The following is a 24,149-nucleotide window of genomic DNA, read 5'->3' as shown; positions in this document are numbered from 1 at the left end:
TTGTTATTTCCAGTGTTTTTGATTCATGCCAGTAATGCCGGGGTGAGATGGTATCTCATTGTGGTTTTAATTTGCATTTCTCTAATGGCTAGTGATCGTGAGCATTTCCTCATGTGTCTGCTGGCCATTTGAATGTCTTCTTTGGTCAAGATAGTTTTTAAAGCTATCTTCTAGGTCTTTTTTTTCCTTTAAATTTCAAAGATGTACTTCTATTTGGTCTCCCAGCATGGAAGACCTCTGGGTTTTCTGCTTTACTAAAAACAAGATGTACAAGGACATTGAAAAAGCATCTCTCTTATATAACCGTGAATTAGTTTCCGTAGACATGCACTGAGTCCCCAGAATGTGGCAGACACTGCCCCCGGGACATAGGAAGAAAATACAGCTCTTACCCCAAGGAAGCTTAAGTAGTGCAGAAAGGAAGAGAAAGCATAGTTCTAATGTAAGGTAGAAAACATTTCATGCCGTTAAGCCTTGTAGAAGTCCGGAAGTAGAAGCAGTTACCCCACAGGCAAAGGGGATGGATTAGAGACGGCTTCTGGATGAGGCTACATTTGAGCTGATCCTTGAGGATGCAGAGATGAAGTGAGAATGGAGTTATGTCTCTGCATTTTCTGGACCGGGACTACCAGCTGCCATTCACAGAGAGAGAAGTAGGGTGTTGTCATGGCTGAGAGCCCAGCCTTGAGTCAGATGGAGCTGGGCTCTGGGCTTAGCCGCTCATTCGCTGTGACTGTGGCCAGCTTCATCCACTTACCTGACCCTTGAGTCTTTTTACCCTTAAAATAAAAGATGATGATGATAATACTAATACTTTACAAGGCGAGTTCTAGATGTAATATATACAAAGTTATGAAGTTTTACGTCAGGCAGATAGTACTCATTCAATAAATGGCAGTTCTAGAGAATGGAGGAGGAGGAAGAGGAGGCTTGAAAAGCATGCTAGTTGTGATTCTAGGATTGGATTTTTATAAATAAATATATTTCAATGGTAGGTGAGTAATTTTCCAGAAGGACCGTTTTTCTGAACTAAGTGGGCAGATTCCCTTGTTGAAGGTCCTTTCTGGTAAGGTTTTCTCAAACCACCTCTGTAGTCTGAGAATATGTTGTTTCCCCATTAGGGGCTTCGGTAAACAGGGAAATGTCAGTTCCTAGGAGGGGCTCAGGAGGCAGCAGCTGCAACCATTGGAGAGTCTGCAGGACTTTAGCCTGAAAACTGCCCGTGGGCTGCCAGGGTGAGCACAGTGCTTATGAGATGCACAGCGTAGGCATGTGGGTGAGCTTCCTGAGCTCTGGTGCATGCTCAATGTACTTCTGCAGTGTAGCTTTCAGTTAGAGGCACCTCTGAGGCCCTTTGCGCTCAGGTTAGTTCAGGTGAGGACCCATTTGAGTTGAAGGCACCAGCAGAATGTCCAAATATAATGACCAGGAGATCATTTTTGAAGTGAGGGAGAAGAACCCGGCAGGCTGCAAGGGCAGGCTCAGGGCTGGGGAGGCCGTCTGTAGAGAGGGCCACTGTTGTTGGGAGGGAGTAGAGCAGAAAATGGAGGATGCCCTTAGAGAACACGAGACGGGAGGAGCAAGAGGAGCCACAGGAACAGGAAATGCCCGCACCTCATCCACGGTGCCCGGCTCAGTGCCTGATGTGCAGAGGCTAGCAAGTGCCTCCAGAATGAATGGGGAATTACAGTGGATGTCAGCAGAATGGTTTTTATGGACCCTTTCCAATAGTGGCTGAATATAAAAATGAATGTGTGTCCAATGAGGTTATTGTTGTTGTTAGGTGCTGTCAAGGCTACTTCAACTCATAGCGACCCCATGTGACAGAGTAGAACCGCTAGGATTTCCTAGGCTGTAATCTTTATGGGGAGCACTGGTGGCACAGTGGTTAAGAGCTCAGCTGCTAACCAAAAGGTCGGCAGTTCAAATCTACTAGCCACTCCTTGGAAACCCTATGGGGCAGTTCTCCTGTGTTGTATAGGGTCACTGTGAGTTGGAATTGACTCAACGGCAGTGGGTTTGGTTTTGGTTTTGGTTTCATCTTTACGGGAGCAGATTTCCAGCTCTTCCTCTCACATTGCTTCTGGGTGGGTTCAAACCAGTGACCTTTTGCTTAGCAGCCAAGCACTTAACCGTTGTGCCCCCAGCGCTCCTTCCAGTGAGATTAATGGATACATATACAGGTACATAGGCGAAGAGGTGTCAGTCTTCACAGTTGGATTGCCTTGGAATTGACATTGATTTTCAACATTTTAGTATCGGTTAAAAACAGCCAATAATCTGTAACACACACTATCTAGGGATCTATTTGTAGGAATTTTGTAAATCCTTTCCCAAATAAAGAATATTTGTTGTTTTAAAAAAAAAAAATGTGCGGCTGTCCATCTCCCCTCTGGAACCACAGGTCTGTTGTGCACCACTGTTCAAAGGGCTGAGGAGGACTGTGTTCTCACGATGGAAAACACGTTTTCTGGATGATTGCAACGCCTTTGAATGTGCAGCTGCTGCTCAAACTAACATGTAACCCTCATAATAGCTGAGGTACACTCTGCCTCATCTTAGAAGACCTTTCATTATTTAAACCTCAAAGTTATTTATAGCAGCTTTGGAAGACTAGACCATGTTTTTAAGAAAAGAAATAGAAGCTAATTTTACACAATGGCCAATATTAGTGGCAAATGAGGTCTGGAAAGTTTTCTTACTTCCACAGGCCCCTGGCAGAGTTAAAAGGGAGAAAATTGGCTGTCTGAGTCTTCTCCCATATCTCCTCTGCCCCCTATTCATCTTGCCTCGCCATCCCTTTTTGTTCTTTCCTGAGTCAGTACTCAGATTTGTTTTGCACAGAGTGTCCCCATTAGTGTTTAAGGACTGGTAACCTAATTTTGGAAGTCTTCTGAACTCTTTAAACCCTGAAAGTTTTAAAGTCTGCTGTTTGGTGTCTAATAGTGTTTTTCAGCCTTTTTTAACTCATGCCCTACCAGCCAAGAAGATTTTGTGGCATCTTCCTTTCTCTAGCTTCTATTATAAAACAGTAGGTGGGTCTGTGTGTTTGTTTTCCAAATATGAAATTATATCATAGTATTGACTATTCCTTTTCAGATTTAGCACTGTCCCCTTCTCCCATCTCTCCCCTCCCCCTAGTTTTTGATCTGTTGCCCTGTGTGAGAATACTGTCCTCAAGAATTACAGTCTAATGGGTGTACAGTCAATAAACAAAGACATAAATAACTACCGATTTTAACAGATGATATGAAGGAAGGAAGACAAGTGTTTAATGATGTGTGAAACATTACAAAACCCATTGCCATCAAGTCGATTCTAACTTACAGTGACCGTATAGGACAGAGTAGAACTGCCCCATAGGGTTTCCAGGGAGTGGCTGGTAGATTGACCTTTTTGGTTAGCACCCGAGCTCTTAACCACTTGGCCACCAGGGCTCCCATGAAACATTAGCTCCTTCATTTTTGAAATGGTGACTCAGAGGCTGGATTTTACATCGTTTGTGATTACAGAGCAATTCATTGATCACTCCTAGAGCCATTTATCTTACTGTGAAATCACATACAAATACAATTTTGCTCGGAGACAAAGCCCCAGTAGCGTTTTGTCTTTGGCAATTTTTATCTCCAGACAGGATTTGGAACCTGATTGCATCAGGGCTTCCAACCAGTTTGTTCTGGTTCAAACCCCTGCTGAGAATTTGCATTTACACCCCCAGATATACTGAATCAGAAGCTACATTTTAACAAGATTCTCAGGTGATTCTTATGTATAACTTCCTGGGAACTTGTTAGAAATGCAGATTCTCAGGAGGGAGGGATTCAAACCAGAACCAACCAATTCCAAGCACTGGAGTGAATGAGCTTTCAGATGCATGGCATCAGAAAGTCCCTAGGTGGCGATAAAGATGAAATTGCTAGAGAATCTCACCATTGTTTATTATCCATTTATTTCCAAGAGGAAAGTTGTACTTCCTAATACTGAGCGTTTGTTGTGGTTGTTTTCCTCGTATGCCAAGCACAGGAAATGCTGCCCTGGCTTTCAGGAGCAGGAGTTTCATGTGATGGGCAATGCTTCGCCAGTCCCAGAGACCTGCGCTGTGTCCCAGCTCGGCCCCTCCTGACTATGTGACCTTAATCACACCAAGCCCCAGCTCTCCTGGCTGCAAAGTGGTGACAGTAATACCCAACCCCCGTACTTCACAGAGTTGTTAGGCAAATCAAGAGGACTAGCGTATATGAGTGCACTTTGAAAACTACAAAGCATTGTACAAATGCAAAGCAATCGTAACAATCACTTTATTGTTACAGAAATAGTTTCTGAAACCCGCAGTGACTGATACCATGATTCAGTGTTGATTTGGGGTAACAATAAGGCTTCCATCATGTATCACATCAGTAGACCAGAGAGAATAAATTATATAGCTGTGACCATTTAATCCTAAAGCAGATTACAGTTCTACTGAGATTAATAGTAATTACTCAGAAAATCAGACTATCTTAGGGGCATAATGATTTAAGTCAGTGATGTTACTGACTGGTAAAACGGATTGTGGGACATGGCAAAGCTTATTTGAGCAAGGAAGGCCAGCAGTAATTAAACTTTTCTTTAACGTGCGGAATGTAAAAAGCTCTTCTGGAGCCTCTCTGGGTCATCAGGTATCTAGTCTCCTGTGACAGTGTTCTTGGCGGTTTTTTGTTCCCGCCCTTCTTTTCTTTTTAATTATTTTCTTTTAATGCTTGCAGAAACAATTGTCCGTGAACACAGTTAAACCATACACCTGGTAATATTTTATAAAGAGATAACTGAAAGTGCCCAGCGTATGCCTGGCACATACTAGTCACTTCAGTGTCACTTTGAGTGAACAAAACTAATAAAATTTATGCTACTCCCATAACTTTTAAAAACAAATTCTGGTTTTTCTTAAAACAGTTCAAAAGAGTCAACTTTTGCAGTAATGTTCTCATGCAGAATATTTATGTCCATTAATTTCCTTACCACTCGCCTGTTTTTACCTCCGGAGAAAGCTGAGTCTTGTTTTAATCTTCAGAAATTAGTGTTTAAAATTATATAACTGTTGCCCAGGCATCCAATATAATAAGTGGTTTATGATTTCTAGAACAATTCAGAATTGGAGGGAAAAAAAATCTTTGAATTTCTTTTTTCGAGGTGACTGTGTACATGAGATCCTTCATTCTTGAGAAAAGTAATTTTTTAAAAACTTCAGCAAAGTTTGCTAACTAAAAGAAAAAGTTCAGTGGAGAGAAAAACGCTATCACATGAATGCTTTCCTGTCTCACACCATGGCCCGTTGGTGGCTTAGCTCATCCTCCGCTCTTTCTGTGTTGGGTTTGCTGCCGGTGCTGTGTCCCTTCTTCCTCAGTAGAACTTTGTGATGATTCCCGTGAGTTGTTTGTTTAAAACGTGTGTTTTATTTTTCCTGTTGTACCTAAATGGTGACCTAAACCCGTTAGCATTGTGTTGACTAGCATTTTGTCCCTTAAAAGCACATACTCTTCTTTCCTTTGTTGTAAATTGTTTTTTACCAGCAATTTTTAAAAACCTAATTCATGAGTGACTGGATGGCTGGGATTGGCCGCATCCAGCCTTTTTGCTTTTATGTCACTATGTATCGTACCACATTTTGACGTTTGGGAGTAATCGTGTACTGGCTGTGCTGTGCCTGCAAGACTGGGATTAACCTTCCTGCCCCATCCGATTCCTTTACAGGTCCAACTGGCCCACCTTCAACACTCCCTCTAAGCTCCCAGACCTCTAGTGGCAGCTCCACCCTGTCCAAGAAGAGGCCTCCTCCCCCACCACCCGGACACAAGAGAACCCTGTCCGACCCTCCCAGCCCACTACCTCATGGGCCCCCAAACAAAGGCGCAGTTCCTTGGGGTAAGTCATCTTAAAGTCAGGGCAGAGCTGCCCAGGGCCAGGCAGTGCGTGGGCTCCACTGGGCAGTGGGTAGTTAGTGCACTCAGAACACGTGCCAGATGGCACACACGCTGGATGAGGACTTGGAGATGGAGAAAAACTGTACCTACCTCTTCAGACCAAGAAACATTTTGAGAAATACTTAAGACCATCAAAAACTATTTATACTAATAAGGTGCTGAGAATTTTTTATGCGCCAGACACTGTGCTGAGCATCCCACAAAATCTCTTTGAATCATTATAGCTGCTCTGTGAGGTAGGTATTGTTTAACCTCATTTATTAATGAGTAAAGGCTCAGAAGAACAAACTAATCCATTCTCTTCACAACAGCCAATGTGGTTTCTTAAGGTGTAAATCAGATCATGGTCATTCTTCTCCCCAACACCCCTTAAAGGTTTCCCACTGCGCTTCAGTTAAATTCAGCTCTTACCCGCGGCCCCTCTCATGCCCTCTGCTCTCGCCACCTGGCCCTCTTTCCATTCGTGGGTGCATCCTGCTCTTTCCCTCCTTCGGGCCGATCCACTTACTGGAACTGTGTCAGTTCTCTGCGTGAATGTTCATCTCCTTGATCCTTCTCTCTGACGGGCCTTCCTGCCAATCCATTTCCCTCAGAGCACCTATCGCAGTGGTAATTTCTATGTGCCTACTTGTATTTTTGGTGTCTCTCCCCCACTAAAATGTCAGCTCCATGAGAGCAGGGACCCTGTCTCTCATCCTCACCTGTGTTCTCAGGGCCTAGCACCATGCCTGGCACACAGTAGGTGCTCAGTCATCCCTCGGGAATGAGTCAACTGCTGGAGTCAGTTACTTCAACCACTTCAGTGACATGGACTGCAGTAACAAATTCCTGGCCATAAGGAATACAATACAACTTCCATCTTTCTCTGCCTTTTTAGTTCACCAGAACTCTTCAGCAGCCTGTCGCAGGTCTGAGGGCCAGAACCAATCCTCTTCCTCGCTGTCCCGCAGGGCCCAGCAGTGTCCTGGCCCCTAACATGCCGGGCACTCAAGACAGGCTTTGTTGAATGAGCATGGTAGTTTACACATCTCACCTCTTCCTTCTAATGAGTGTCACTGTGGAGTTTTTTGGTTTGTTAGTTTGGTTTTGGTTTTTTAATTGTACTTAAACTGAGAACTGGATTCTTTAAAAGCCTATAAGAAGCCCTGGTGGTGCAATGGTTAAAGCACTTGGCTGTTAACCAGAAGGTCAGCGATTTGAACCCAACAGCTGCTCCCAGGGAGAAAGATGTGGTAGTCTGCTTCCGTAAAGATTTACAGCCTTGGAAACCCTATGGGGCAGTTCTACTCTGTCCTATAGGGTTGCTATGAGTCGGAATCGACTCAACGACAGTGGATTTTTTGGTTTTCAAAAGCTTGTATGTGGTGTCCTGAATTTGGGAGGGGGTTATAAAAGCTCTGTTCCCCATTTGCAGATTGGTACAGCTGTCTGTCATAGCACCCTAATGCCAGCTGTGTGTCTGTGATGGTGTGTGTTGAGTCTCTCACGCTTTGACTTGACGTCCTTATTTTGGGCACTTATTCTGCCTAGAGCTTGGCCTTCTCAACCCACGTGCTAAAGGAGTTCACAGTCTAGTGAGGGAAACAGACATGTAAACAACTAATTAAAACACATGTTCTTTACTGTGAGGGTAGACATGTGAAGTCAAGACTGGAATTGCTGAAAAATGGAGCGTCACTGCATGGGAGGGTAAGGGAAGCCTTCACAGAGAGGAGGCATTTGAGGTGGGTGTTAATGTATCAGCTCCCCCGGAGAAGCAAGCAGGGAAGAACCGTTGAGGCCTGCTCTCACGTGCATGCGAGTCAGTCCCCGACGGTTACAGAGGTTGCTCGACGAGGCCTTCAGGAGTGCCTGCCTTTCCTCAGAAAGGAATTTACTCCAGACAGCATTCTCTCGAAAGTCACTGCATTCCCTGTGCAGATTTTCATACCGCAGATTAACCTTCTTTTCTAATTTCATTGAACTTTGATCCTGTCGTCTAATTGGTTTTTATTTCTGTGTGAAGTTGATAGTACCTGCATTCACATGACAGATGTAAGCATTCCACAGTTAAATTTACCAAAGCTCTGTTTCCTAGCTTAGAATCATCACTTCCTTAGATTTCCTGTTTTCACATCACTCCGCAGCTGGTTGTTTCTTGGTGGGGGAGAGGGTAGTAGTGGTAATTTTCACTAAGAAACAAAGTTGTCATCACCTTCTGAGCGTCACTGCCCTCTGACAGTGAGTGGGAGCCCTGGAGCCGTGGGAGGATGAGCACTAAGCCATCTGCTGCTTTCTCTGACCAGCTGAGAGCCTCTTGCCTACAGCCAGGCTTTAGGACAAAATCACAATCTGTCCTTCACAAAAGTGACAATTCCTCCTATGTCACAGACTTCGGGGGTCACTCACAACTCCAAATGGTGATTCTGGAGTTACCAAAGCCGTTCTCTATGTGTTGGTTTGGTGCACATCTGTGGGATACACTTAAACTTCTCGTCGGGCAGGTTAAGTTACTCTCATCCTGCTGTCCACACCTTATGTGACGTGGTCCCTGCTTGGTTTTCTCCTTGTCTCCTGCTGACATTGTGTCTAAGAGGCCAGAGGCAGGGACCGGCCTGCTTGTTGGTGATGCACATAGCGGATCCGACTCGCAGACAGCCTGTCTCTAGGATGCCTGCAGTCTAATGCAGCCTGTGCACCTCGCTTTGCAGTGCTCTTCCGTTCCCCTAAACCTGCCAGGGATCAGGGAGGGGTGGGCAGCAGGACCAGGAGGTAATGGAGGAGTAGCCGCTTAGCTCCCCCAGCCTCACTGCCCCCCCGGAAACAGCACGTTTGCCATAGTGAGGCACATCAAGTTCCCAGTCTACATTTCCTCCTGTCGTATCTGAGCCTTTGCTCTTTACTTGCCCTGAACCTAAATATTGTTCCTTCTTTCCTTTGTGTGAGTGCTTAGTCATTCTTCAAGGTCTGCTCTCCTGTGACCTGCTTAAGAGACCAGCCCTGGTCCAGGCACCGCCCCCACCCCGTCTCCACTCCCGTCTGGCATAGGGGTCTTCCCAGTAGTTGTGTGTACATACCTGTCTTTCCCCATGCACTGTGAACTCCTCACGGAGCCATGTGCCATTTCTCTGTCAGTAGAGCAGAGGGCTTCAGTGTGGACTTGAGTGTCGTGCTGCCTGGATTCCAATCCCCTCTCTGCCACTTGGTAGCCCTGTGACTCTCAGCAAGTACTTTTTAATTCTTCTGTGCCTCACTTTCTCCAGCTGTAAAATAGAGCTTGTAATAGTCCCTCTATTGTACAGAGAGTTCTCGTGAGGATTAAAGGAGAACAACACATGAAACTCAGGGCCCAGAACATAGAAAGCACTCACACCCATTGGCTGCTGTTAGCAGTATTCTCAGCCTGGCGTTTTGCTGGGGGGATGGATGGTAGTCCGGCGTGGAAACCTGCATCCGTTTCCTGAGGCTGCTACAACAAATGATGGCAAGCGCTATGGTGTGAAATACAGGAGTCTGCCCTCTCAGACTCTGAAGGCTGGAAGTCTGAAGTCAGCACCTGTGATATTTCTCAGGGTTAGCGTTGATAAGTTCTCTCATGGTGCACCAGGCATGTTGAGTGCTTACGCGCATGATCTAATTCTTAACCACAGACCGTCCAGGTAGGAAATGTGATTACCTCAACTTTACCGATGAGGATACCGGGACCCAGAAAGGTGAAGTGCCGTGCCCAGGGTCTGGCAGCTGGTAAATCAACAGCAGGTTTTGACACCAGCGTGCGCGGCTGTGAGCCTGTGCCTGTCACCCTCGCTGTGCACTGCACGTGACGCATTGTTCTGGCAGGAGACAGTCGAATGATTGCGCTGGCTGTTCCTCTTCTGAGCGGTTGTTTCTCTGCCCCTGAGCTAAGACGTGAAGAAGGTGGTCCATTAGAACAGGGAGCCCAGAAAACAGGAGCACTCTCCCCACGCCCGGCTGAGACGCCTGGTCCTCCTGCAGCACTGAGCCCTGATGTGCGGCGCCGGGGCAGTGCTCCACTCCAGGCTTTCTCCTTGCCAGAACCTCAGTGTCCACAGCACCAAAATAGCCCAGGCCTCACATTACTGCAGCTTGCCTCTGTGATGAATTCAGGCATCCGTCCCAGGAGACTTCTAAGGCACTCGTTTGATCAGATAACAAATAGGCCTGTGGGCAGATTTGGGTTTTGTGGGGACTTTATGATTTTTGAAGTGGCACTTCTTTAAACTTCCCCTTTTGAGGTAAAATTTATTTATAACCTGCCTTCTAACAGACCAAGACATATTTTAAAACAATTCAGAATAAAGATAATAAGGAAATGAGGACAAAAAGTGAATAAAGGTAGCAAAGTAAGATCAAGTCGAGGAGCGTGATGTCATCAAAATGCATAGCATAAGGTCACATCCAGTAGCTGCAAGTGGACCACAGATTTGACTCTCTGAGGTCCTTACAGGCGAGAAGAGCAAAGAAAAAAGTAGAACTGACCCTCATGGTGGTTAGGGGATGAACTCCGTTCTCACACTGGAGAGTCTTGTAATTAACACCTGAGAGTGTCTTCCCCTGGGCCCCCTGTCCTTGGCGAGTATTCAGAGAAGTGTCTGTGGTGCACATCACAATAAGCCATCAGGTACCCTGCAGGAACACTGGAGGCCCAAGTTCTGATCAGTTTCTACCAGTCCCTAGCTGAGTGGCCTCTGGGAAGTCACTTGTGTGCCTCATCTTTAGTCGCTGAGACTGGAAGTTTTATAAACATTTGTTTACATAGAGAGAGAGAGAAGATGACTACCCACCCAGGTGTGCAAGATTTCAGTCAAGCCGCGGGCAGAGAAGCTGCCGAGTCAGCACTGTGGTCCGTCCGTATCCCAGCCGTGCTAGGAAGTGGGTCACAAAGATGAGCAAGGCAGCGTCCCTGCCTTGGAGGGCTCACACACTGACTAAATCCTCCTCATTTCTGCTGTTTGCCCAAAGAGCTGTGAGTAATAGTAACAAGCACTTGTGCGGTGATTGCTGCAGACCAGCACTGTTCTCAGCACTCCATAGCTGCTCTTTTAATCTCCTAGCCATTTAGTGTGATAGGTGCGGTTATTATTCCCATTTTATAAAGGAGGGAACTGAGGCTTAGCAGAATAAGCAGTTTAATCCAGTGTCATACCCACTGGTCAGTGGTAGAGCTGGAATTCACAACCAGCCTTGTCAGGCGACCAAATCTACAGTCCTGACCTCTCCTGCCTGATGAGGTCATGGGCTCACAACAGGGAGTGGTCAGGTCTGGCTAGGGAAGAATTCTCAGGCAGTGGCTTTGGAGATGTTCTTTGAAGGTTGCATAGGAATTTCTACCACGAGTGGAAGAGAACAGGCGTTCCAGGCAGAAGGGACAGAAGGACCATAAAAACGCATATGGTCTTTGGAGATCAGAGAGTCACCTCGAGTGGCCAGAGAGGAGGGTTAAATAAGAACTTTGGGCATCTGGGCCTGTGGGTAGCGGGCAGCAGCCCCAACACGCTGAGTCGCATGTGTGACAGCAAGGTGGGGGACCACAAGCAGGGCCGGGGCCTTCGCAGCCCTGAGGGTCTCGCATTCCCATTCCCATACACAACTGGGTTAAGAATCACTTGCTTGGAATGCTTACTGCCTAGAAAGGGAATTAGCAGTGGTTTATTCCCCAGACATGGGGATTTCTTTGACATCTTGATTGATACAGCTCATTTCAGTCTGAAGGTGTGAGGTTTGAGAGCCAGCCCTGGAGATTCGGGGGTGAGCATGGAGCTGAGAAGAAATGCCTGCCTTAAAGGGAATCACAGCACAGTCAGAGGATTTAGTAAGAAGTCTCCAAAGAAGTCCTCAAGTATTAAATTATGGGCTCTTGGAAATGTATTGATGACTTGAAGGAATATCTTACTAAAATTAAGCAAAACTAAACTTGAAAGTCTTTGGTCCTGGTAACTCCAGTTTTGCTTGTTTCTTCTTGCATTGATATACCAAGAGTTACCACACGTTCTCTCCAGAGGGGCAGTAGGACCCCCTCCTCCCTGCTCTGACAGAGTTGGGATGTGATAGAGTGTGGTAGTTCAGAGTGCAGACCTGGAGGCAAGCTGCCCAGCTTTTGGCCCTGCTCTGACCTTTACCAGCTACTTGACCTTGGGCAAGTTACTTTACCTCTTCTCTGTGTTTTTTCCATATATAAAAGAGGGGATTCTGTTACCTATCTTATAAGCATAATTAACCATATTATGATCCTTAACACGATACCTTACTCATAGTCAAAAAGACAAACCCACTGCCCTTGAGTCAATTCCAACTCATAGCAACCCTATAGGACAGAGTAGAACTGCCCCATAGGGTTTCCAGGGACTGGCTGGTGGATTCGAATTGCCGACCTTTTGGTTAGCAGCCAAACACCTAACCAGTGCGCCACCACGGTAAGTGCTCAGTAAATGGAAGTCACTGTTATTGTTACTATTGGGGAATATGATGGGCAATGAAGAGCACATAGACTGAGCTCAGGGCTCCTAAGTACACATTTAACCATGTGACCTGAAGCCATTCATTCACTTACCCTCGTTTCCTCATCTTTAAAATGGGTATAATAACACCAGTTTCTCATGTTGTGAGGTAGGATGACAGGACTGATGTGAAAGCATTTGGGCAGCTGTTGATGCTGTTGAGCAGATAGGTTGCGTGATGATCAGTTAAGTCCTTTTCTCAACTCCTGTCTCCTTCACCTTGCCTTCGCATTTCTGGGCCTCTGGGCAGGGCGGTCAGAGGAAGGGAGTCTGCTAAAGGTGGCTCTCCAGAGCAGTCATTGGGAGGGCAGGCAAGGAAATGAACTAGAGCCACAGAGACAGTTTTACCCTGCAGGTTCAAGAGGATTCCTTTCTAGGCACCTGGTAACTTGGGGCCTCTGTTAATTTGCTGGGTGGCTTAAAGCAGTAGAAATTTATTCTCCCGCAGTTCTGAAAGCCAGAAATCCAATATTAAGGTGTCAGCAGAGCCATACTCCCTCCAAAGGCTCTAGAGAAGGATCCTTCCTTGCCTCTTCCTAGCTTCTGGTGGCTGTTGGCAACCTGTGGTATTCCTGTGCTTGTAGGTGCATCACTCCCATGTCTGCCTCCGTCTTCACATGACTGTCTTCCCTCTGTGTCTCTGTATTCAGTTTCCCTCCCATAAGAACACCAGTCATTGGATTAAGGACCGTCCTAATCCAGTGTGCCCTCATTTTAACTTGATTACATGTACGAAGACCCTATTTGCAAATAAGCTCACATTCACACATTCCAGGTAGACATGAATTTTGACGGGAAACTGTTCAACCCAGTATAGGGCCCCAGGACTGCCCTTTATTGTGTGATGAGTCACAGAAAACAGCCCCCTTTTATTCAAACCAGTCTTTTTACCTTCTCCTGGACAGTGTCCTCGTGCCTCTGGCTTTGCTACTCCCTCATTTAGAAAGCTCTCCCTGTTCAGATGCCATGTTCTCCAAAGAGTGTTCCCTGCCCCCTCTTCCCGGTTAGATTTTAGACACTGTTTTCTCTGCATTTTTATAGTAACCAACTCTACTCATTCCACATTATTAGTACAGCTGTGTATGAATTTCTCAGGCTGGATGGTATATTCCGTGAGAGCAGTGACAACATTGTATTTACTTTTGTGCTCCTGCTCCATATTCGTGCTTTGCACACAGTAGGTGCTTAATAAATGTTGATGTTTGAATGAATGATGACTAAATACATGACTGAGATCTGAGATGACCAGTATTACTACTCCGTTAAATAGTGCTCGCCTACACGCACGCACGCACGCACACACACACTCACACACACATACACACACACGTAACTTGTGAGTTGGATGTTTCTTCTAAGTATGGCTACTGGGAAAGTCTCCTGACATGGGAACCACTGAGTGAACTTGGAATTTTACTCCTCTTCCTCTGCCCCCTTGCTAAGAACAAGATCTTGAGCCCATGGGACATCACCAAGGTCCTGTCATCTTAGGAAGCCGAGCCCTAGGAGCCAGCTGCCCACCTCTTAGACAGACTCCTTTCATAACAATAAGCATGTCGTCAAAGCCCCAGAACTTGGCTTAGTTTTGTTTTGTTTTAACGACAGAGGTGCCTACTGTTCTGGGTTGTGTCTTTAAATGCCTTTCTGGAATCTGAGAGATTCCTGCTCTGTTTGCCAAATGCACATATCCCTGTGTTCCTTTTCCGTGTCTGAAGATGCAGACTGCTACATTTGATTTTCCCTGTAGGTAACGATGTGGGTCCATCATCTTCGAGCAAGACGGCAAATAAGTTTGAGGGGCTCTCTCAGCAGTCAAGGTAAGCCCCCTAGCACTTTCTGTCACTCACTGGGCTCAGAGTTGCAATGGAGAGAAGTATGGGAATGGGTTTTAGCAGCCTTCCCAATGCTGTTTAGGTGTGCTAAGCCAACTGGTGCTGGTCCATGACGAGAAAGGAAGTGTTTGCCCTCAGCACGTGGTCTCGCCAGCACCAGTCTGCAGACCGTGCTTTGAGGGCCCGGCTCTGCTCTGTCCTGCTTTACACTCCCCCGAGGGTGGGTCACAGGGATCTACACGCATCTTTAACAGTTATGCTCCAGTGAGTTTTTAATTTTTTAACTAAGTAATTTTGTTTTATTACTTTGCCTCTTGGCTCCTTTTTGCAGACTTGGGAATGAAAAGATATTCCTTGGGGAAATCTGATATCCGGAGACGTTCACACATATGAATATGACTGTTTCTCGTCTCCCTGTCTGAAGGGTTTTAGGCTTTACTGAAAGCTATGTTCCTTTCTTCCTTCCATTCACTCAGACGGGGTACTGTGGAAGCTGTTCTCTGGGCAGTGTTTATCCCATCCTAACCCAGAGGGTTCTCTCGATGCGTGAGGCCGAGGTGGAGACACAGAGCCACTTCCAGACCGAGACTTTCCAGAGTTTAGCAAAGATAAAGGCACAAAATCCTCATTTCCTTTACTACCACTATCATATTTAATCTTTCCAACCAACATGAGGTGGGTCCCATTAGTACCATCCTCAGTTTTAAAGATGAGGACATGGAGGCCCGGAGGGGTTGAGTACAGGTCACACAGTTGTAGATGGCAGAGCTGACCCTCAGATCTGCCCGTTCTCCAAGGCCCACACTCCTTCCTTCCCCACATGCCCTGCTTTTCATTCCTCACTCAGTTCTCTTCCTTCATCCCTGCCCTGAGGGTCGCTTTGAAACAGAAGTTTTGGTGGTCTTCCAGAGTAGAGACAGTGTCCGACATAGATAAAGGCTCATAAAAAGGTTGTTAAACTGGGTCAAGCTGATTGTAAACTAGAGCATTGGCGATTCGTTATGTTTTCAGCCTCACCCCAGGCACACTCATGCACACATGTATGCACACAGCATCACCAGCAGCAGAGGCCTCGTGTTCCTAGCAGGAAGTCCAGGTCCACCCACACGCAGTGTCAGTCCGGGGCATTCTGTGTAGGGTTTCTGAAACCCCAGGCCTCTGCTTTAGTCACATAGCCAGGAATAATCTCGGTGCTCAGATCAGTCATTGGCAGGTGTGCTTCTGGAAAAGATGCTGAGGCAGGGCACTGGAAAAACATATTCCAAAAGAAATCATAAGCAAAATCTCCTCACACTCACCATTTCTTATTTAGCAATGGCTCTGTCTCAATGACATCATCCTCCAGGAGCCCAAACCCTGGTGGCGTAGTAGTTAAGAGCTATAGCTGCTAACCAGAAAGTTCTTGGAAACCATACGGGGCAGTTCTACTCTGTCCTATAGGGATGCTGTGAGTCGGAATCGACTCGAGGGCAGTGGGTTATCCCTGAGGTTAGTGGGATTTCGCAGGGGTCGAGGAAAGCAGTTAAGACCCAGGGTGACCTGAGGACTAGGAAGGACAGAAGGGAACGCAGACATATCCTCTCCTTTCCTTGACTTCTTTTTGTTTGGTTGGTTTAGTTTTTCCTTTTTTTAAACAAAAAAAAAATGTAATTGGGATAGAAAGTTGGGGGAAAAGCCAAATCTTAGGCTAGGACACCAGAAAACAAAAAAGGAAATACAAGATATTAAAAGGGGGTTTTTGGCAGATGGGCTCCGGCACTGTGGTCCATTGCTTTCTGGATCCGCAGTGCTCGTGGGTGTCCTGAGAACAGCTATAAACCCCTCGTGGGTTCTGGCTAATAGATGCCACCGCAGCAGTGGCGTTCCAGTGTGGCAGGAGGTAGGGATTAACATTTGATTATTCAGACAACATGGTCTTGGCCTTTGCCTGTTGCAGGCACTTGGGCGTTTTTCACCCCCCCCACTCACTTACAAGTCCACCAAAGAAGGGAAAGACTATGAAGATCTGAGAACTTGGTGGCGCAATGCTTGAAAGCTCAGCTGCTAACCAAAAGGCTGGCAGTTGGAACCCACCCAGGGATCTGAGGGAGAAAGACCGGGCGATCTGCTTCCATAGAGATGACCCTATGGGGCAGCTTTACTATGTCACATGGGATCACTGTGAGTCAGAATCAACTTGATGGCACCTAGAAACAGTGGAAGAAGCAAGAGCTTTGGAAGCAGAGCTAGGCCTAAATTTCCACTTGCACCACTGACCAGACACGTGACCTTCAGCAAGCCACTTAAAACCCACCCACCCCCTTAAGTGTCCTTACTGACAACATAGATGAAGAGTTATATTGCAGGGCCACGTGAGGTGAGCTGCTTCTGTGTAATAGCTGTAGCTGACGTTGGGGGTCATGATTTACAGTGTCTAGTGCTTTGATAAACATCATTACCTCTAGGAAAGGCTTGAAGAGGAGGAGTTAGGCTTTATCACTAAGAGGGGTTTTTCTGTTTTGTTTTTAACCCTGTTCCCCCCACCCCCACCCCCAGCCAGACAAACTTTGAATTATGGAAAATAGATTATAATCTTTTGCTAAAGGAATTTTGAAAGTATTTTCTAGATAATTCTGCCAACTCTCTTGATTTCCTTGTATAATATTGTTAGGAGCCCTGGTGGTGCAGTGGTTAAAGCGCTTGACTGTTAACCGAAAGGTCAGCAGTTCGAAACCACCAATGGCTCCTTGGGAGAAAGATGTGACGCTCTGCTTCCATAGAGATTTACAGCTTTGGAAACCCAGTGGGGCAGTTCTCCTCTGTCCTGTGGGGTCGCTCTGAGTTGGAATTGACTCAGTGGCAGTGGGAGGGTGATGGGTACTGATACTATAATATTTTAGATCCTAAATGGTTCTTATTTGTTAATTAGCACCAGTTCTGCAAAGACTGCCCTTGGTCCAAGAGTTCTTCCTAAACTACCTCAGAAAGGTAAGATGTATCTTATTCCTATTCGCATGTAACTGAAGTGTCACTGTGTCCTCCAAGGGACAGGGATCTTTGTCTCTTGTGCTCATTGACCTATCCCAAATGCCACATAGTAGACACCCAATAAATATTTGCTAAATGAAGAAAAGGTATTTATAAATTTAAATTCTGTGATTAGCAAAACATCGTAGTTTTTCTTAAAAACATGATATTTGTTAAGAAGATGCATTAATATAGCCTGTGGGCACCATTCTTTCTCTTCTTGCAAACCTAATCAGAGAGACCTGGGAACAAATGCCAGCTCCACCACTTGCGATCTGTGTGGCCTTGAGCAAGCTTCAGATTCCTCCTCTGTAAAATGGGGGCAGGATGACATCGTGCCTCAGAAAGCCCCCCGCCGGTGGGGCAGCATCTGCAGTGCAAAGCAGAAGGGCCCGGGCTCCGCGAAGTACAAGAAAGCAGTGTCTCTAGCCGCCGCTCCTGTGCCAAACTAAGACACTCAGCTCTTTGACCAAATTTTCTTTAATCCCGAACAAGCTTTCCATTTGTAAGACCAAAATTTCAGTCTCCTTATGACAGCAAGAATGATAGTGGTCTCTTTCAACAGAGTGTCCCTGATGGAGCAGGAGAAAGGTGGGGTGCAGAACTCAAATTCTAGTAAGAAGACCAGACTTAATGGTCTGACTGAGACTGGAGGAACCCCGGAAGGCATGGCCCCTGGATTCTCTATCAGCCCAGAAATAAAACAATTTCCGAGGCCAACTCTTCAGACAGGGATTGGACAGGACTGTGGGACATAAAGTGATACTCATGAGGAGTGTGCCTCTTAGCTCAAGTAGATACAAGAGACTAAACGGGCAGCTTCTGTCTGGAGGTGAGATGGGAAGGCAGAGAGGGTTCGGAGCTGGTTGACTGGACATGGGGAATCGGGGTGGAAAGGAGGAGTGTGCTGTCACAGTATGGGGAGAGCAATTAGAGTCGCATAACAATGTATGTATTAATTTTTGTGTGGGAAACAATAAAAAGAATGATAGTCCTCCCTTTATCTGGTTGCAGTACGTTAGCTTTAGAGGGGCATGCCACCTTCAGCAGCACTGGGCTCGCTTGATCCCCACGAGCCCGTCAGATGCAGACTGGGCCTCACAGGAGTTCAGGGCAGCAGGAAGACCGGAGCCCACCACACGTTTGACCCCGGCCCAGTGCTCTGCTGCCATTTTTGAGTAGAAACGTTGGGTGGGATGTTGAAATTCACCTCTTTCCACAGTTCTTCCACAAAGTAATGTATGTGGAGGAGCGTTGACTGGTCGAGCCAGGCCCCCCGCAGTGAGATGAAGGAAGCCCCAGTGGCTGCTCAGTCAGCCTCCATGGAATAGAAAGGAAGGCTTCCCCTGGGCCTAGTGAGTCTGTGTCTCAGATTTTTTTTCTTTTAACCTCTGCCCAAAGATCTGTCCTGGTCTCAGAGACGTTTGACAGAAGTTTCCCAGGCATTATCTGCCTTACTGGAGAAGGCTGTGGCAATCTGCTTCTGTTCAGATGACAGCCTTGGAAACCATATGGTGCAGTTCTGCTCTGTCCTATAGGGTTGTTGTGAGTCAAATTGACTCCACAACAACGGATTTGATTTTGATCCCCTTATTAAGGACGCCTGGTGGCGTACTGATTAAGTGCTCGGCTGCTAAACGAAAGGTCGGCAGTTTGAACCCACCAGCCGCTCCACAGGAGAGAGATGTGGCAGTCTGCTTCTGTAAAGATTTACAGCCTTGGAAACTCTATGGGGCAGTTCTACTCTGCCCTATAGGGTCACTATGAGTCAGAATCAATTCCATGGCGATGGGTTTGGGGCTTTTTGTTTGTTTTTTGTTTTTGGCATCTTCCCCCTGTTGATCACACAGCACCATTCAGTCCGTCCCAGCTGCCTTTCCGGCTCATTCCTCTAGCACCCAAACTCCAGCAGTGCTTAGTCCCCACAGGGATGTGTCAGTGGGTGCCACCACCTGGTCACTGTCCCTCATCCCCTTCACGTCCTTGTTTCCCTCCTAGCCCTACATTGGTCCATCCCTAAAATCGCTTCCAACACTCCCCCTCCACTCCCTCACTGCACTCTGCTTTTTTTTTTTTTTTTAAATTATGCTTTAGACGAAGGTTTACCGAACAAGTTAGTTTCTCCTTAAACAATTAATGCACATACTGTTTTGTGGCATTCGTTGCCAACCCTGTAACGTGTCAGCACTCTCCCTTCTCAACCTTGGGTTCCCTGTTACCAGTTTTCCCGTCCCCTCCTGCCTTCTTGTCCTTGCCCCTGGCTTGGTGTGCCCGTTTAGTCTCGTTTTGTTTTATGGGCCTGTCTAATCCTTGGCTGAAGGGTGAGCCTCAGAAGTGACTTCAGTACTGAGCTAAAAGGGTGTCTGGGGGCCATACTTTCGGGGTTTCTCCAGTCTCTGTCAGTGAGTCTGGTCTTTTTTTGTGAGTTAGAATTTTGTTCTACATTTTTCTCCAGCTCTGTCCCGGACCCTCTATTGTGATCCCTGTCAGAGCAGTTGGTGGTGGTAGCCAGACACCATCTAGTTGTGCTGGACTCAAGTCTGGTGGAGGCTGTGGTAGTTGTGGTCCGTTAGTCCTTTGAAATAATCTTTCCCTTGTGCTCCAGACAGGGTGAGACCAATGGAGGATCTTAGATGGCCGCTCACAAGCTTTTAAGAAAGACCCCAGATGTTACTTACCAAAGTAGAATGTAGAACATTTTCTTTATAAACTATAGTATGCCAATTGAGCTAGATGTCACCCGAGACCATGGTCCCCAGCCCTCAGCCCAATAACTCAGTCCCTCAGGGAGTTTGGATGTGTCTGTGACGCTTCTATGAGCTTGCCTTGGTCAAGTTGTGCTGGCTTCCCCAGTATTGTGTACTGTCCTACCCTTCATCGAAGTTAGCACTTATCTATTTTCTGTTTAGTGTTACTCCCTCCTCTCCCCTCCCTTGTAACCATCAAAGATTGTTTCTTTTTGTGTGTAAACCTTTTCATGAGGTTTTATAATAGTCATCTCATACAGTATTTGTCCTTTTGTGATTGACTTGTTTTACACAGCATAATGCCCTCCAGATTCATCCATGTTGTGAGATGTTTCGCAGATTCATCATTGTTCTTTCTCATTGCATAGTACTCCATTGTGTGTATGTACCGTAGTTTGTTTATCCGTTCATCTGTTGATGGGCACTTAGGTTGTTTCCATCTTTTTGCTGTTGTGAATTTTGCTGCAGTGAACATGGGCGTGCATGTGTCTGTTTGTGTGACGGCTCTTATTTCTCTAGGATATATTCCTAGGAGTGGGATTGCTGGATCATATGGTATTTTTATTTCCAGCTTTCTAAGGAAGCACCATATCATTTTCTAAAATGGTTGTACCATTTTGCATTCCCACCAGCAGTGCATAAGAGTTCCAGTCACTCTGCAGCTTCTCCAACATTTGTTATTTTCTGTTTTTTTTATTCATGCCAGTGATGCCAGGGTGAGATGGTATCTCATTGTAGTTTTGACTTACATTTCTCTAATGGCTAGTGATTGCGAGCATTTCCTCATTTGTCTGTTGGCCGCTTGAATGTCTTCTTTGATGAAGTGTTCACCCGCCCTTGCTTTAGTTCCATCCACTTAACTGACTGCCCTGACAGAATGTGGCTGGGGAGCAGCTGATCTGCCTCTGAACTCATGACCACTGACCTCAGAGGTACTCAGCACTGCCCTGCAGGCCTACCTGGTTCCACGTACTTGCTGTTCTCCTAGACGACTACTCACACCTTCTCTTTTCCACTCAGACCACCAGTCCCTCATCCCCCACCCTCTCGCTCAGCGGAGGACTTTGCTCCTGTTTTCTCAGTGACTCAGGCCATGATCCACCCCCTGCCATCACCACCTGCACTCGGCACCCAGGAAGCAGCGGCCGTGCTATGAAGGCAGACCCTGCATGATGCGCCTGGCCCGTCTCCATCACCTACTGGAGCCAGCACCTCACTGTCCCATCAGAGGACACAGGTGCTGCTACAGCTCCTGTCTTGGCCTGTCTCCCTCCGACCACCACCCACTTCTCCACTCTAGTTCTTCCTCTCTTTGTGTGTTTTTTATTATTTGAGATTTCCCATAATCCTGTACAAAAATAGAATAGTGTAATGAAGCTCTTCCACCCCACCCAGATACTTATCATCCATTGTCAACAATGATCACTTCATACCTAACCTTGTTTCATCTTTTACCTACCCATCCACCCCTAGACATCCTGTCACTTCCAGCGGGGACAGTGCATAGGGAGAGGCTGTGGCCCGGCCTGCGGCTCTGAGCGGGAGAGCCAGGGAGCTTGCTCACCTGGTGGTTTAAGCCCTGTTTGGCCGCACAGTCACTGCCATCAGACACTGGAGTCTCTCCCCTGGGGTGTCATGGTGTACTTCTGACCCCCTCCTCCCCTAGGGGCCGCCATCAGACCACTGAGTCTCCCCTGGGGTGTCACCGTGTACTTCTGACCCCTTCCCTAGGGGCAGAGAGCATCTGTAAGGGAAGGGGAGGGGCTGCGGCACCTTTCCCTGCCCTCCCCCAGGTGTCCACCCCAGCTGGCATCTTCACGTGCTCTGTGTCCTGGCCAGGTCTCCCTCCTTCCCCTCCTAAGCTTCACCCATTTTTTAAATCTTTTGCGTACCTTTTAGGAGGGCTCATTTAAAGCCTTCTTGACTGGAGACAGACAGCTACAGTTGAGCTCTTTTTTAAAAGCACTGTTTTGATAACAAGCAATATTATGGAAACATTAGACTTTTTTAAATGAAAAAAGGAACCCACAATTCCCACTGTAACACAGCTCCTTGACCCCTTCTGAGAACACACGGCTTTCTCTGCAGCCTGGCCTTTTCTACTTGCCATCTCAGCATTTACGCTCTCCCGCTGAGTGCAGGGTCCCCGTTTACTCAGCAGTCCCCCTGTCCTGAGATGTCCTTCCTTTTCTTAATGTGCTTTTCTCTAGCAGTGTCCTCCTCTGTAATCCAGTTCTTGGGAAACCTCGCTTGTCTGCCCTTCAGAGTGTAAGGATGCAGTTCAGAAAGGACCTTTACTAGAAAGAGGAAAAGTCAAAGCCGGCTTAGAAGTAAAATAGCCATGGGTTAGACAGCTCCCCTAAAGGAGAGCTGATCACTTTCCTTTTTTTTTTTTTTTTTCATGTTATAAAAGTAACACATTTCATTGTAGAGTGTTTGAAAAATACAGATAACCAAAAAATGAAAATATAAACCACCTGAAGTCTTGGCACCCAAGATAACCAATTTGGTATATTCTTCTAGTCTTTTTTCTATACTCATATTTAAAAAAAAAAAAATTCTATCAAACTGATTCTGTTTCACATAGTAAGTCGAAACCATTTTCCATGACATGACTGTGCCCCAGCTTTTACTGGCTGGGTAGCATTCCAGCGGGCGGCACCGTGATGTGTTAAGCACTTGTACTCAGACATGCAGATGGTTGGCAGTTTTTCCATTTTGCATGATGCCGCACTGAACACTCCAGCACAGACATCTCGGTGCGTGTCTTTGATTATTTTTTTCAGGATAAATTCCAGAGTCGGAAGTGCGGGTGCACAGGCTTGCATATTTTCAGGGTTGGGGTACACAGTGACTGCTCAGGGTTTCTGTTCCCCGTAAGTGGGACTCACGCATGGCTGTGCTTGCAAGGTACATCGGGGAATCCCCAGCCACTCCTTCATTTCTGCCTTCCTCAGGCCTTTTTTTTTTTAACTCTGTTTTAAATCTTCCAAGAGGGGGGTCTGACTGGCCTCGTTCAACTTTTTGAGCCAGGCCACATCAGCTGAAGTTCAAGGGTGTGAGCGGTATGCCCTTGAATTGGATTTCCTTGGAAGAGATGTGGCTGGCAGGCCATGAGCAGAGCCCGCCCTAGTACAGCTTGTGACAGTTTACAGCACTCGACTATATCTTTTCTTTTTTTCTTAACTGTGAGACTGTCTTTCTGAATACTTTATATTTTTAGATAAAATCCTTGGTTTGATGTGGCTGAGTCAGCTACTTCCTCACAGAGAGGTTACTATGTGCTTAGCCCCTTGTGCCAGGAGCCAGAGTGACAAAACCAAAAATACTAAACCCATTGCCATCGAGTCGATTCTGACTCATAGCGACCCTATAGGATGGAGTAGAACTGCCTCATACGGTGTCCAGGGAGCTGCTGGTGGATTCGAACTGCTGACCTTTTTGTTAGCAGCCAAACTCTTAACCACTGCACCACCAGGGCTCCACAGTGACAAAAGTGAGTAAAAATATAAATCTTGGCCTCAAGGAACCGTTTTGAATAATGATGATGACGATAATACTCCTATATAATAGAGCCTGCCACATCCTGTTAGTAAATTTTTTTCGTATGTTAACTCACATAATCCTCATGACAACCCTATGAGGCTGTGTTTTTAGAGATGAGGCAGGTGGGGCAAAGAGAGGTTGTGTAATTTGCCGAAGGTCACACAGCTAGTAAGTGGTGGATCTAGAACTGGAGACATATCGAGTCATAACTACTCTCTGTGTCCCCAGTGCTACTGCACAGAGCCGTATAAAGAGCTGTGGAAATGGGTGAGCCCACTGCAGCCTCCCCATGATATGGAGTGCTCTCAGCCATTCCAGGGAAAAGGAGGAGCTGGCTTGGAAAGTCTCCAAATATTAAGTGAAAAAAAAAAGTTACAGACAGTGTGCATATTGTAAACCCCGTTAATGGTTTTTAAGAAAGATATTCGTAAGCACAGGTGTGTTTGTTAGTACATGGATGATGAAATCACAAAAATATCATCAGTTCGGGCAGGTAGGGGAAGGGATGGTGAGAGGAAAAACTGTACCTTTTGTCTTGTATGTTTCATGAATCAGATAAAA

The 24,149-nt window shown here is 46.4% G+C and overlaps 1 protein-coding gene across 2 annotated transcripts in view; it reads left to right on the top strand.

Annotated features, from left to right (window-relative positions):
• Positions 1 to 24,149, top strand: part of ASAP1 (ArfGAP with SH3 domain, ankyrin repeat and PH domain 1) — a 312,941-nt gene that overhangs the window by 281,651 nt on the left and 7,141 nt on the right. Inside the window, exons 23-25 of one of the 2 annotated variants that reach the window (XM_023728200.1) lie at positions 5,731 to 5,901; positions 14,205 to 14,274; positions 17,198 to 17,256. In XM_023728200.1, the coding sequence (XP_023583968.1) occupies positions 5,731 to 5,901; positions 14,205 to 14,274; positions 17,198 to 17,256 (300 nt within the window). Of the gene's footprint in view, positions 1 to 5,730; positions 5,902 to 14,204; positions 14,275 to 17,197; positions 17,942 to 24,149 lie in introns of those variants that run through there. The other variant, XM_023728199.1, reaches the window with a different exon arrangement.

This window comes from Trichechus manatus, unplaced genomic scaffold (genome assembly GCF_000243295.1).
Source record: "Trichechus manatus latirostris isolate Lorelei unplaced genomic scaffold, TriManLat1.0 scaffold00022, whole genome shotgun sequence".
Taxonomy (NCBI): domain Eukaryota; kingdom Metazoa; phylum Chordata; class Mammalia; order Sirenia; family Trichechidae; genus Trichechus; species Trichechus manatus.
Note: the sequence above shows the minus strand (reverse complement) of the source record. Positions and strands in the feature narration are given on the sequence as shown.